Below are 14,427 nucleotides of genomic sequence, written 5' to 3'. Positions count from 1 at the left end.
TTAACCAAAGTAAGCCAATTAGCTTTCATGCCTAAAGCAGCACTAGAACTCACAGTCTCATGCTTTCTAGGCCAGCATCTTACCAGCACCTTAAACTGCCTCTTATTCAACACTGACTACTTCTATACCGAGGACAAATTCCTTGTGCGTCTAATCACACTTGGCCAAATAAGATATTCAATTCAATTCTTTACAAAACTTTCACAATATATGGAATGTAAAAAAAAAATTCCTTGATAACACCAGTAGACGTTGATATCAGTTCAAAGTAAAAACATAGATAAGCCTAATGTACAGGACTAGTTAAAATATGTTTCCACAGTATTTTACCTAACCCACAATTAACTGAAGAGTGGTCTGCTCAACCAGGAAAATACCTGGGGTTTATATAAAGCACTGAACCATCAATGACTTGTTTGCAGAGTTCTCACAACACACACACAACCCAACCTTTACTTTAGTTTAACATGATGGACAAGACAAGTGAAATATTCTTAACTGGAGGCAAACTGAAAATACAGCTCTCTGAATTATCTGAAATAGTTCAATAAGGATTTTTAGCTATTAATTGTTTAATTACAGCACAGTATTGTACAATATGCAAAGTCAAAATAAATCATTTTTATTTACTGTACTGTATTGTGATATGTGAATACAGCTAAAACTTTTTACCTTTCTCCCAAATTAAAAATAATCTCATATACCTGAGATCTCCCTGTTTTGCTCTATATGACTAAAGTTACTCAATTTTTTAATAAGATTATTTGGAAGTACAGTAGACCTAAATTTCCAATGTCTTACTTTCAGTCTAAATATGTATGAAATTGCAGCCTCAATAGGCTTAGAAAAGATTAATACTTAAGAGCTAAGATTTTGGCTGAATGCTCTGTCACATGATATGCTTACCCATATTTAACTACAGTATGTTTATTCAGTTTGTTTATTCAGTACAATTTTCTAGGTTCATAAACATTGAACTATGTATTAACCACAGACTGTGTTCACACATCATTTCTTATATTTATATATTACCTTATTTCCTGGAATTCATGGTGGGAGACATGATTTTGTCTATTTTGTCTATTTATTCTCATAACAATATCAGATAAATACAATCGAGATATTGGAGTGGAATTTGGACTGGATAAATGTGCTACCCTCACCATCAACAGAGGAAAAATAAATAAAACTGGAGAAATAAGATGCCCTAGGAGAAAACATTGAGACTCAGGATGAAGACAATGGCTACAAATACCTGAATGAAGATCAGAAAGTCCTTTCTTGGAGGCAATACTATCAAGGCAATTAACCTGGGCAATTCCAGTCATTAAATAGGCAGCTAGAACAGTGGACTGGACTCAAGCAGAACTAAAATCTCTGGATAGGAAGACCAGAAAAACAATGACAATTGATCATGCTCTTCATCCATACTGAAGGGTTCTGTAACTGGAACAAAAAGAAATTGTTTAGCCATAGTGTGGGAAACATGTACATGGATGGGATGTACTGAAGGAGGGAATAAGGGAGTGATTGATGTCTTCCTTATGAGGAAATGGCTCTGTTGTCTGATTTTTATTGGCTGACAAAGTTCGTAAAGTAATGCTACTAACATTCTAAGGTGTGGCACTTCTGGACGTAACTCTGCCAGCGTTCCAAATTGTTTGCCACCCAGCTGTTTTATTTGATCAATTAAAGCACTGTTTCCTCAAGAAGCGTTTGAGTTGCCTGATTAGACTTTTAATGGTATCTCATATTTAAGTAAGGGCCAGTGACCTTACAATACAATGATATTGACAGACTCTACCTGCCAAGGAAAATAGATGGGCATGGAATGTTCCAAGTATACCAGTTAGTTTGAAAAGAAAAAGGCATTGGGAGAATATCTGAAAGCTGCTGGAAAAGATGAATTGGTTCGTATACCATGAAGGCTTAATGAGTACCGGAGAGACCAAATTGGCTTACAAAAAAGAGAAAAGGAAGAATAGAAGAGACATGGCAATACATAAAAAATAGCATGCAAAATAGATAACAATACCTGCCATTGCCTAAGAGCAGGAAAAGAGATGGGGCTAATTCAAGATAAGTTTTAAGGATAAACGCATCAAAACCAAAATCGAGAAGACAGCAACAAACAGGAAATGTCCTCTCCTGCAAGAAAGCTGAAAAAACAGTGGACCACTTACTTGCTGCAAGAAGATCGCACAAACTGGCTGCAAACTATATGACAAAGTAGCAACAATAATACATTGGAATATCTGCAAGTAATACATTTTGCCTGCATTTTCAACCTTCCATGTTGGCTTCTATGAGGAAGCAAAATCTATGAGGAAGCTGGCAGAAAGTCACAAGTTTTGTAACTTGCTCCATCTGCTTTTTTAATGTTCTGTGCTCTGTAATACCTGCCTGAGGCACCTGCTCCCCCCACCTCCATGCTATGTAGCACATGCCTGCAGAATCCATCCACCCACACTCTTTGGTGCCTCCTGTACCACCTATCTGGAGCTTTCACTCGCTGACCTACTTGCTTGGAACTCCTGTCTTTTTCCACATTGCAGTCCCATGAAGTCCCCACCTAACAATGGACATGGCCCTGGAGTTACGACGGCAATGAGGACTGCTGGGATTGCCATTGCTAAATGATGCAGTCATGTGTTGTCAATCTTTACTCCTATATCCCTTAGTGATGCAAATTCTAGTCCTGATTGCAATTGTAACTTGAGTACTATCTGAATACCCAGTTGGCTTTATGTGCAACACAGACTTGGCCTTCTGATGTGAGCCTGCCTAAGACTTGATAGGTGCTTTGAGCAATATGTTGACTATACATTAGGTTGAAGAGAAAGGCATATTAAAGTAAGTTATATCATTTGGTATAATTAACAAATGAAATGCACTAATATTGATAGTGTTTTAAGAGTTTAAAACAAATTGTATTATTGCATATTACTACATATTGTAGTTTGTATGATTTTCTATTTATATTTATATTTATATATTTTTATGGAGATTATATAATGGAGATCCCATTAAATAATAAAACCTTCCCATAGTGACTCCTTCAAGAAATCATGCAGATATGTGCCCTCTAGAACAATTTAATTTTAACTGCCCTCCTAAAAGTCCTAGGGAAGATAGCTTTCAGATTCTGCAGTATGGTGGCTCCCTAGGGATGAGCATATAATTAGAAACATTAACTCCAGCCATCCTTTCTGGATCACACATAGCATTATCTCTAATCTGGATGAACAGATTTATCTCTAATCTGGACAGATCTTCCTTCCAAGTAAATAAACTGCTTCCAGTCATCCAGTGCTTCCAGTCTGTTTCCTTGAGTTTGCAGTGGTTCAAACTGGAGGTGGAAAGGGCAAGAGTAACTGTTGCCTAATCCTCTAGTTCCATTATTGAACTGAAAAAGCATAGAGGAAGGGACAGGATTTATATATATATTGGAAATCCTTCTCAATTCTTCTATATAATCAATAATGCAAAATTGAATTTTTTAAAATTGCCATTTCCATGTTTTGCTGAATGTTCACAATGTGATCATGAGTGCCCTTGCTTCTTCTGTATCCAAGTAGTGTACAGTATCTGGCAGTTTCTGTTGCATGTACTTTGAAGTTTGGATTGCAAGATCTTGAACATTATCTTACTGGCATATGAAATAAGTGCAATTCTTCAAAAGGATTTTTGGCACTATTCTTTTTTGGTACTGGAATATAAATTGATATTTTCCAGTTGCCTGGTCACTGTTATATTTTACATACTGTATCTGCTTACAAATGGCAAGAAGCACTTCAACTGCATTATCTTGTAAGATTTTAAATAGTTCTGCTGGTTTTTCATTAACTCCTGCAGTTTTGTTGCTAATATTTCCTAAGGCTTATTTAACTTAAATTTCCCAGAATATCCAGCTGTAGTTCACCGATTAAGCCTTTATACTGCATGTATCATTGATTTGCAATCTTGTTTTATACAATTCTTCAGTATATACATGTCATGTGTTTCTTTATATTTTTCTCTAGTACTATAAATCTTTACTTCATTTGTCTATAACTGTATCTATATTTGTATAAAAGATTTCCTTGAAAAAACATATTTTATAAAATACTGTCCCTGAAATGTCCTTTTCAGTCAGAAAAATGGGAAATGCAAAGCAGAATTATTGCTGCCCTAGATCTGGTGTGTCTTCCTTTAAAACTTTACTGCTCCATCAGATTCTAATTTTTCTGATTCTTTCTCCCATAAAATGCATTTAAACTTTTCAGTATCAGTTTTATCATCTTCATCATTATTCTAGGGCTGCTTTAGAAATCAGTGATGTTTGCCATTATTCTTTGTTCTGAAGATAGGGAAGCCTCAGTTAGGCACCAGCTGTACAGGAAGCTTCATGTCTCACACCTGCAAGCATTTTCCCTTGTCATCAACACTTCCATTGTTTCTAATGAGCATATTTATCTTTGATTATTGACAGCAATAATGGTGATGTGCATGAAATGTTCCAGTTTATTGAGAATCTTGATAAACTATATGGGACAGAAGTGGTGGGGATCTTGCCAATTATGGAGGAAGGAAAACAAAATTAGTGTAAACTCTTGGAAGTCCGAGGTCAAGTTTTGAATTATATATGCCATAGATTCTTAAAATGTGCATTACAGATTAAGTTCCACTCTAGTTTTCTCTTGAAACTCCATGGACACAGTTGGGATGGCATTAGAAAAAATTCAGTCAACTCCTGCTGCTGAAACTTTTATATCTCATGATATAATGAAGATCAAACAGTTCCTGACCAACCTAGCTGACAACTTTGTTGTCCAAAAGATAGAGGAGGGAACTAGAGGGATAGTCATACATAATTCTTATTAACAGAGAAGAAGTGATAGAGAGAGATGAAATTACAAGAACCTTGGTTAAAAGTGTCCATGTCATATTGGAATTCAATATAATGCAAACACAAGCAATAGAACATAATCATACCAGAGTGTTAGATGTTGAAAGAGCTGATTTTAATAAACTCGGAGAGAGCTTGGGAAAGATTCCTTGGATGAAAATCCTAAAGCTTGGGAAACTCTGAAAAATATGGTCATAAAAGCCCAGTCCAGCACAATACCGTTAAAAAAGTAAAACAAAAAACCCAGGAAAAAACCAGCATGGTTGCACAAAGATCTCCCTGATAAACAAAGACAAAAAGGATAAATACAAAAAATGGAAAGTGGGACACATAACTAAGGTAGAATATCAGCAGAATCTGCAAAAATAAAGTCAGGAAAGCAAAGGCTCAGAATGAACAAAGATTTGCAATAAAAGTCAAAGATAATAAAAAGTTTCTTTCAACATATAAATAACAAGAAAAAAGTCAAAAACAGTCCATTAAAGAGAGAAGATGGCAAGGAAGTAACGGGGAGTAGAGAGAAAGCAGAGCTGCTTAACTCATTCTTTGCATTGGTCTTTATACAAAGAAACTATAGCCCAACCTATAAAAACATAACTGTAAAAGATAGACTAGAAATAAAAAATCAAAATAAGCAAGAAAATGGTAAGAGAACACCCATCTGATCTTAATGAATATAAATCACTGAGACCTGCCGGATTACATCCCAGAGTTCTAAAGGAGCTGGCATATGTCATCTCAGAACCATTGTACTGTTTCTTACAAAAATTCTGGAGCACAGGGGAACTACAAGAGGACTGAAGAAGAGCTGATGTGGTTTCCATCTTCAAAGAAAAGGGAGGGGGGAGCAGACCCAGGAAACTACAGATCAATCAGCCTAACCTACAAGGTCCCTTCCAACTCTTGTTATTCTATATTCTGTATGTGGAAGAAGGAAGAGCTTTGAAAATAGTTGGTCTTTACATATATCAGAAGCTCAGAATGACTTCAGGAATATGAGGAAAGATGGTGTTTCTTCCAATACATTCTTTCAGATTCAATGGTAGTTTTAACTAGGTTACTTCAGGGCAGTTAATACTAGCAGTCAAAAAACATTACACAACTATTGTCTTTTTCATTGCGATAAAAAACAAAAATGGAAGCAATTGGGAGAGGAAACTTGCTAGTTAGAAGACATCTGGATTTCCTCTGAAACATTGTGAGTAAAGACCAGAAATGATAATGTATGTAAATGCCTCATTTGATTTCAGCTTGGTGACTTAGTGTAATTTGTTATTGTCTTTTTTGGACCATGTTTTTCAACTTTTATTCTAGCCTACAACTCTTGATATTTTCTGATAGCCTCCCATCCAACTAAACAAAGTAAGACTATTTCTGAGATTTGGCTGGTGCTGCCAGATTGCCTTAAATGTGGTGTTTCAATAATTTAATAAGACTAACATCTGTGATAAAGCTATCATTGCTGGTAGATGATTTGTTTTCATTATCTTCAAATTAATGTGTTTTCAACTTTATTTTTTAATTCCTAAACCACACATGGATTTCCATTTACTCTTTAATATTGCAGATGGGATACCTAGATAAATGAAGTTGATAGGACATTAATTTTTCTTTTCATAATTAGTCTTTTAGTGCTAGTTGCATAAGGAATATGAGGATTTTTCAGTTCAACGTCTACGCACGCACACACACACAAACATACACACAGCCTAAAGATCTTTAAAGTGTTTTGACGTATTCTCTAAACAAGCTTTCAATTAGGGTTTAGCACACAAGAGTCACAGAACAATCTCTGCTAGTTATGTACGTACTCTAGAGATACTGATATTGAGGATCTTTGTTTAACGTTTTGGTCTCGTTTTCATGATCGACAGTTACTGAAAACACCACTGTCCTAATTCTTCTGGACGCGTGCTTCTTATAGGTACAAGGCATTGGTTTCCCTCTCCCCCCCCCGCAAAAAAAAAAAAAGAAAACCAAGTCCCAGCATCCTCTACAGAAAAGTCTGTACCACGTGGGAAGAGAAGGGGGGCGGAAACCTTTATTTTCCACCAATTAAACTTGTCCTGGTAAATTGTTTTCTAGGAAGCCGGTAAGTGCGGGAGGCGGAGTGGAGGGGTCGATCTGACTTTTACTGGAGGTGGCCGGAGGGATGGATAAGGGGGCAGAAGAAGGAGGGGCGAGCGCCTTTGAAATGATTCCTGAGGATATCGAAACCTTCGTGGAATTTAGAACGTTGAATAAGAACAGAGGATTCTAATGAATTGGATTGGAATACACTCCTTACGCCAGTTTCCCCTTCCCAGTTATTAATGTGATTCGATAATTCGCTTCCGCCCTTTCTAATGTAGTACGAAATTCTAACTGCAGACCGATGCATGAAATCTACTGTTTCAGTAATCTGCCAGGGTTGATTTTTTCCACCGCCGGATCGGTGTAATCTGCCTTCCGTTCCCAAAATACAGTCGGTCACTTCTCATTTCTATAAAACTCAGTAATTTACTGGACTCAACCCCAAAGAAAATCCACTTGAATATTTCGTATTATAGATTTTCTCAGTCGACTTCTTTCCGATTCTTAGTTCATAAGCGGCTAGCGTTAGAAGTGTTTTCACGTGTAATGAGTGACTAATGCGATCCAGGATATTTAATAGTTTTAAGATGAACATTTATTATGACATAAACCTTAATGGACAAGGAACCTCGGTACAATATTTCTTTATGTTGTGCTTAAAAGCTAAATGTGAAAGGAAAATATCAATTACATTAGAATATACTAAATATGATTCAGGGAACTGAACATAAAGATTCCTCTTGAAGATACTGTCATGCTTGGAATAAAACCTATTCAATGATTTTATTGACTAATTTTAAAGAAAAGTGGTTTTGTGCTAAATGCTGAGACCAGCTCAGTAAATGCTATGGAAAAGTAACCATGGATGTGTGTGTGTGAATATTGAGTTAGGAATTTAGTGATATTAAACTTTAAAAATTTACAACATAATAGTACTGCAATATTATCAAGAATTTACTTTTAACTGTAAATTATTTATTGCTTTATCATTTTAATGTTTACTGATTTTTAATGTTTGTAAGCTGCTGAGTCAGCTCTAGTTGAGACAGTTGGTACACAAGTCTAATAAATAAATAGAAATAAATAAACAATTCTGTATTATATATCTCCTCAGGTATCAACTGCATGAAAGTCAGTGGAGCATACTTTCCCTTCCCCCATTCTTCTATCTTTTATCATGGAGCTCAATCATGCCGAATTCAGTTGGACTTACTCTTGAATAGACAGTTATCGATGGCTGTCATTGCAAGAAAAGCTTTTGTAGCCTAATACTTTTCATAATACTTCAGTGTTCATATTCTTTGATACTTTTAGAGGCAGACTTGAAGAACAGAATTTTTGCTGATAAAGTACATGGTTTTTTTTATATTTATCAGATCCAATATTCTATTGAAAGTAGTTACAATTTTGTGTAGCTCTGTCATAAGGTAGTTTTCTTATACTGAGTTATGTGGTTCCCCTATGTATGTTTTTAAAAGTGAAATTTGAAGATTTGGGGATGACACTTATTGAACAGATACATTTTATCTGTGAATTGAATTAACAACTTTTTGCCATTTTCACTTAACCATATCACAAACATGTTCCACCAACATAGGGTTTTTTTGGCTGGATTTCTATGATGTCTTCATCTTGTTCTCGGCCTATGAGTAAAATAGGCTTAAGTTCTTAGCTGTATCAGTGTTAAAGTAGTGTTTCTCCCCCAACCTCCATTCAGTCACAGACTAAGAGAAGCTGCAAGTTACCGGTATTTAACATCTTAGAGGGCAGACTGCAGTGACTCTAGAGGCAATGGAGGAATGGGGTCAACAGGAGGAACAGCAAATTTCATAGTTTTCTGCTGACTCAGGGATGAGTGGTTAGCACTCAGCAGTGGGGAGAAACCTGAAAGGGGGAAAGACATTCCTTTTTTTCAGTATGTGTATGTATCTTTCCCATAGAGAATGATTTCCTTGGGCTACGTTAACTACAAAGTTTTCTTTGTAGTATTTTCTGCCATTATATAAGCTTGCCATTAGGATTAGGTTGATGTGTACTTGTTAAAATGTCAGTACAGAAAATATGTTTTCAATATTTGCAAATTTTACTAATTAAGGTCGACTCTTCCCAGAGGTAATTGAATGTCTGTAAAGAACTATTTTTAATTTTAGAAAACTTAGAGATTAATAAAGATTTAAACTATCCTTATATCTTTGCAAAGGTGACGTGAGTTATTGATCTCAGCAAATGAGCAATTTAAATAATAAATAGCCTGGATAATCAGAGCAATAACTTCAAGATCTTTACTACAGTTGAATTGAATTTTGAAAACAATATTCTTATGGAGATTCTCAGTCACTCAGGTCATGGTTGTCCCAAAAGTGCTTTTTCAAGAGGCAGCTGGACTTGGTTTTTCTTTGAAAACATTTTGCTTCTCGTCCAAGAAGCTTTTTCAGCTCTGAAGCGAAAATGAGAAGCGAAACGTTTTCAAAGAAAAACAAAAAAGTCCAGTTACCTCTTGAAAAAGCACCTCTGCTTTTTGGCAGAGTTGTCATTTCACTGCCTATACTACATTATATTGAATATAACACTAAAAGCTGAACATAGGGAAATCACAAACACATTGACCTTCAAAAGGTGGTTCTTACACTAGCCTGCTGAAATTAACCATCTTGTCATTCCATGAAATCAGAGGGGTCTTCTCATGCTGGGCATCTGGATATTGGAAACATATTCTGAAGCTGACAAGGTTTTAAGCTTTTCTTAAGCTCTTTGACATGCTAAAGCTATACCAATGTCACATAGAAAATTGCCAAAGCAATTTATTCTAATGATTCCTTTTACCTTATATTTTAATAACTCACTTTATTGCAAAAAAAAAAAAAACCACAACCCACACACAAAGCAGGTGTCTTTTAATAGCTCAGGTTCCCTACTGAAGCTATCATCCTTTGCTAAGTATTGTAGTAATTTGAGAACCTCAATAATAGCAATAATACAAATGGCCCCATTTGACTTCAAGTGAGAATAAAGTAGAACACCAAATGGAGTTTTCAAAGCACAAGTTCTTTAAAAAGATAATAACAAAATAAAACATAGGAAAAAGCTCCAACAGAAAACTAAGAACAAATCAGGCATAAAATATTAGTCATTTCAATTAAATAACAGTTATCTGACACAGAACTCTCTTCCCTTAGCTAAGTAGAAAGACTCATTGGGAGATGGTGCAGCCATCTATGTTATTTATTTGAGTTTGAAGATTTGTGGTTAAAAATAGTTCTCTTTTCCGCCTGCCTAATACCCCTGCCTCTGCATTTCTGTTATTTTAGAAGAAGCCTGTTTACATTTCTGGTCAGTTAATGACTGTCATCCTGAGAAAGTACCTTTATGTGGGATGTCTATGATTGTTTTAATCTGCTTGGACAAATAAGGGAAGTGCATAGATCTAATTAATGCACATGAGGCCTAGCTGCCTTTTTGCCATCTCTGGCATCTATGTTGCAGGTTCATGTTTCACCTGTTTTTATTTCCATGCAGTTTGCCACCATGGCCAGAAGAGCTTTAAAACTAGTGTCACTTGTCAGTGGAGCAGGGGCCATTGCTGGTTTATACATGCACAGCAACAAGCATCTGGATCCCAATGATTTTGGAGTTGTTCGAGTAGGCAGAGCTGTTGCCACAGTAAGTTTCATGCTTAATGCAAAACATTTAGGGTTAAAAATGATGAAACATTTTAAAAGAGAAACTGATTTCAGAGAATATGTTTGCTAATGTTATACAGTATATTAAATGTGGATTTTTCTGATTTACATTTGATGTCAGTCATTGAAAAGCATATTTTCAGTGCTGGCATATTTGATAGAAAATGCAAAATCATTGTTTGACCCCCACTCCACCTCCAAATTTAGAATTACAGTACTATTCTTTGTTGTTGTTTTTTCCTTAATGGTCTTTGCTTTTAACTGCAGGCTTATTTTTTTACATCACTATTTTTCAATGGCAGAGAAAGCACAGTGTTTGGGGATTTTGTTTGTCATGACATTGTTAAAACTCCAAAATCTTTGTCATAAAATCAGATTGCAAAACATTCTTAATTACATGACTGACTGATTTTTTAATTACCTTTCCCAGCCTGGTATTTTCCAAGTGTGTTAGACTTCCAAATGATAGGCATGGAGACAGACACATTTGAAGGATATCATGTTGGTGAGATGATCTAATAAAAAGAAAAAGTACTATAGAAAAGACATTTGCTCCAAATATAGCACCATATGAACTCTTTTCTCTTTGTCTCTACACTATTCTGATGTATGATGCATATCAATATTAACAAATAAGATTTAGTCATTGTGAAAACAAATATGATGCCACTATTATAAATTATGATGCAGTTCTAAAAAGTGGGTAGAAGGAAAATTCAAGGGATTGGACAACAAAGTTTAGTTTTGTTCTGTCATGACTCTATGAAGTAGAAATTGGGCTAAGCAAGGCCCTTATCTCTTGGATTTTTATCTAAGACAGTGCTTTTCAACCAGTGGTACTGGTACCACCTGTGGTACATTGGCACCTGGCAGGTGGTACGCGACCATCCTAGAAAAGTGGTAGCAGGGGAGGGGAATGAGCTGAACCGGTGGCAGCATCCCACAAGCCTGAGAAAGAGATAGCTGGAGCTGCAAGGCTATCAGGGCTCAGCGGAAGCACTAGGATCAGTGCCAGGCTCCAGCTGGAGCTCGGCACTGATCCTAGCACTTCTGAGCCCAGAAGAAGCGCCGATCAGCTGGAATGTTGCAGCATCTCCAGGGTCTTGTGATTTACATTCAGATTCTTGGCAACTGATTCATATTTATGACGGTCACAGTGTGCCAGGGTCATGTGAAGTGACCAAAACCTGCTGCAACCACCCAGCAGGCAGAGGGAATAAAAACCAAACACCCCCTCCACCCCACCCCCGCTGCCAATTCTCAACAGAAATGCTCACAACAATGAAAACCTCGGACAGGAGGAAGAGTGTGGCCGGGCAGGCAGGCAGGTGTCTTGCTCGGCTGTGGCTTGGGGGGCACTTTTTTCATTGCCATTGTAACTTTGAACAGTCACTAAGCGAACTGTTGTAAGTCGAGGACTACCTGTACTTTATCACTTTTTTCCTTTTTTGGGGGGTCATCAAGTTTTGACACCTTGCTAGGCGACTGGTGGTACTCGGATGTTGCCATATCCTAAAAGTGGTACAATGGGTGAAAAGGTTGAAAAGCCCTGATCTAAGAGACTGAATACATCCTTCTGTTACTTTCTCTCTAATTCTGAATGTTTGAAATAGAAATCCTTAGTCTACTTTGTAGAAAGTCTTGTTATTTGGACCATTTTTGAAAGCTTAAGGCTTTATTTCTGCTATGCATTTTAAACTGAAACTGAATGTGGAAACTAATACTGAAAAAAAGTATTTGCCAAAAAGTTTAGCAGAAAGGCAAGTATGTACAGTAGATTGGACTGTGCTTAGAATAATATAGAGTTGGAGAGGGGCACTTAGGCAATTCCCTATTTAGTGTGGGTATCCAATTTCAGACATCTCAGAGATGGTTATATTCTTTTTCAATACATCTAGCAAACATACCCACCATTTCTGTGAGTACCTGGTTCCATTGTCAAACTGATACTACAGTAAGAAAGTTTCCCCCCCAATATTTGATTGGCATTGACCTCCTGGAAACTTAAATCCATTATTCCTTTGGAGAGAGGGAGAACAGTTGTTAATGTTATTTGGAACATCCTTTGACATACATGCTATTGCACATATTTATTCACAAGGCTAAAATATGTTGTCTTCATAAAACTTTGTTTCTACTGTCTTGATCATCTTTCTTGCATTTCTCTGAACACATTCCAATGTATCTACAGTATATCCTTAAACTATTGTGTCCTGAATTTAACATATTACTGAATGTGGGATGTCTGACTAATGTAGAATAAAGTGTACAATAAGTGTTGAACTGTGAGTGGGTTTTATTTTTCATTGAGAGTAGGAGAGCATAATGCAAGTTCTGACTGAAGGGCTACTGATATGAAATCAGAAGTGTCAAAATGCTTTTAATAGAACACTAGAAAACAGAGAATGTGGTTTATGATTTTGTGTCTGGGTTGTTTTCTAGACAGCAGTGATTACCTTTGACTACATCACTTCTCTTCGAAATTTTCCACGAGGGACAGAAGAGTATGACTATGTCAAATCACAGGTAAAGAGTCAATAGTGCAGGGACAGAGACTAATACAAGGCATTCTTTAATAATCAATGGAATCTCTAATTTAGCAGTTTAATTTGAATTTAATTCCCATCTTTCATGAAAATTTTGATAGCCCAGATGGTATATAATTATGATAGTTATGGCAATTATAAACTTATTGATGGGGTTAGCAGTAAGAATCTTGATATCATTGGATAAAGATCAGTAGAAAACAATGGTTGAAGGTTGGAACAAATTAATGTGCATAAAGGGGATGTGATGGTAAAAAAAGGTTGCCTGGATGATAAATGTATCTAAAGAAATGAAAAATAACAAAGCAAACTAACAACAGCTGTTGTAGCTGGCTGGATATTACTGAATAGCCCAATTAAAAATAACATCTGCCGTGGTATCAGGATAAATATTCACAGTATTTCTAGTGATGTCCTTCATTTCTCAGTCAGATTTGCTTCTGCTCTTGCAGAAGTTTAAATGATGCCAAGTTGTTCAGTGTTTTCCTAGTGAACCCATCAAGCCTATTTCATTTGCCCTGGATTTATCATGAACAGTACTCTAAATTCATCAAGTAGGCACTCCTTAAATGTTTTGATCGACAAAACCTAGAATATAAAATTTTCTAAAAGAAATAAATTAAAGTTTGTTTTCTTCATTATTTTTTTCTAAACATATTACCTTTCAATTAAAACGCAACGCATTCTATAAAATTCAGCAAATATACCAAAATCTGAACATTTAAATAATTAAAATAAAACACATGACAAAAATATAAACTTATTTATTAGATTTCAGATCCTACTGTTTTATATGATCTGAATTGACCCAATAATTACATACATAATATAGAAAATTTCATTAAAAAAACCAAATCAAAAGGAAAACCATAATTATGGACAAAATAGATCAAGCAAATCTGACTAAATTGCTAGAAAAAAAAAATCTTCTTTTGTGCCTTATGAAAAAAAGCCGTTTCAGATATTTAAAAAATATACAATAAATTTCTGCAAGTTTGGAGTAGCTTTATTTTCCCAATGTTTTAAAATACTACTCTTAAGCTACCTGTCTCTCCATATATGATATATTCATAGACTTAGATTGTAGATAAAAATACCCATGACAGATCCAAAGCACATTTCTCAGTTCAGAATCAAGCACCTATACATCCTTATCAATCATAAATTAAAAATTATAGCTTAATTTAAAGGTAATGTATTTCTTAAATATGGGAGCTGAAACTTTTAAGAGTGAGCTCTT

General features: G+C 35.8%; 1 protein-coding gene across 4 annotated transcripts in view; it reads left to right on the top strand.

Annotated features, from left to right (window-relative positions):
- Positions 1–6,937: 6,937 nt before the first annotated feature.
- ADCK1 (aarF domain containing kinase 1) overlaps positions 6,938–14,427 on the top strand; it is a 116,820-nt gene continuing 109,330 nt past the window's right edge. For 2 of the 4 annotated variants that reach the window (XM_039351601.1, XM_039351598.1), the window contains exons 1-3: positions 6,994–7,593; positions 10,478–10,621; positions 13,084–13,167. In XM_039351601.1, the coding sequence (XP_039207535.1) occupies positions 7,519–7,593; positions 10,478–10,621; positions 13,084–13,167 (303 nt within the window). In that variant the 5' untranslated portion in view covers positions 6,994–7,518. The other 2 variants (XM_039351600.1, XM_039351599.1) reach the window with 2 other exon arrangements.

This window comes from Crotalus tigris, unplaced genomic scaffold (genome assembly GCF_016545835.1).
Source record: "Crotalus tigris isolate CLP2741 ecotype Arizona unplaced genomic scaffold, ASM1654583v1 scf7180000018371.15429387391:27106975, whole genome shotgun sequence".
Taxonomy (NCBI): domain Eukaryota; kingdom Metazoa; phylum Chordata; class Lepidosauria; order Squamata; family Viperidae; genus Crotalus; species Crotalus tigris.
The sequence above is the reverse complement of the archived record's forward strand: the minus strand, read 5'-3'. Positions and strand labels throughout refer to the sequence as shown.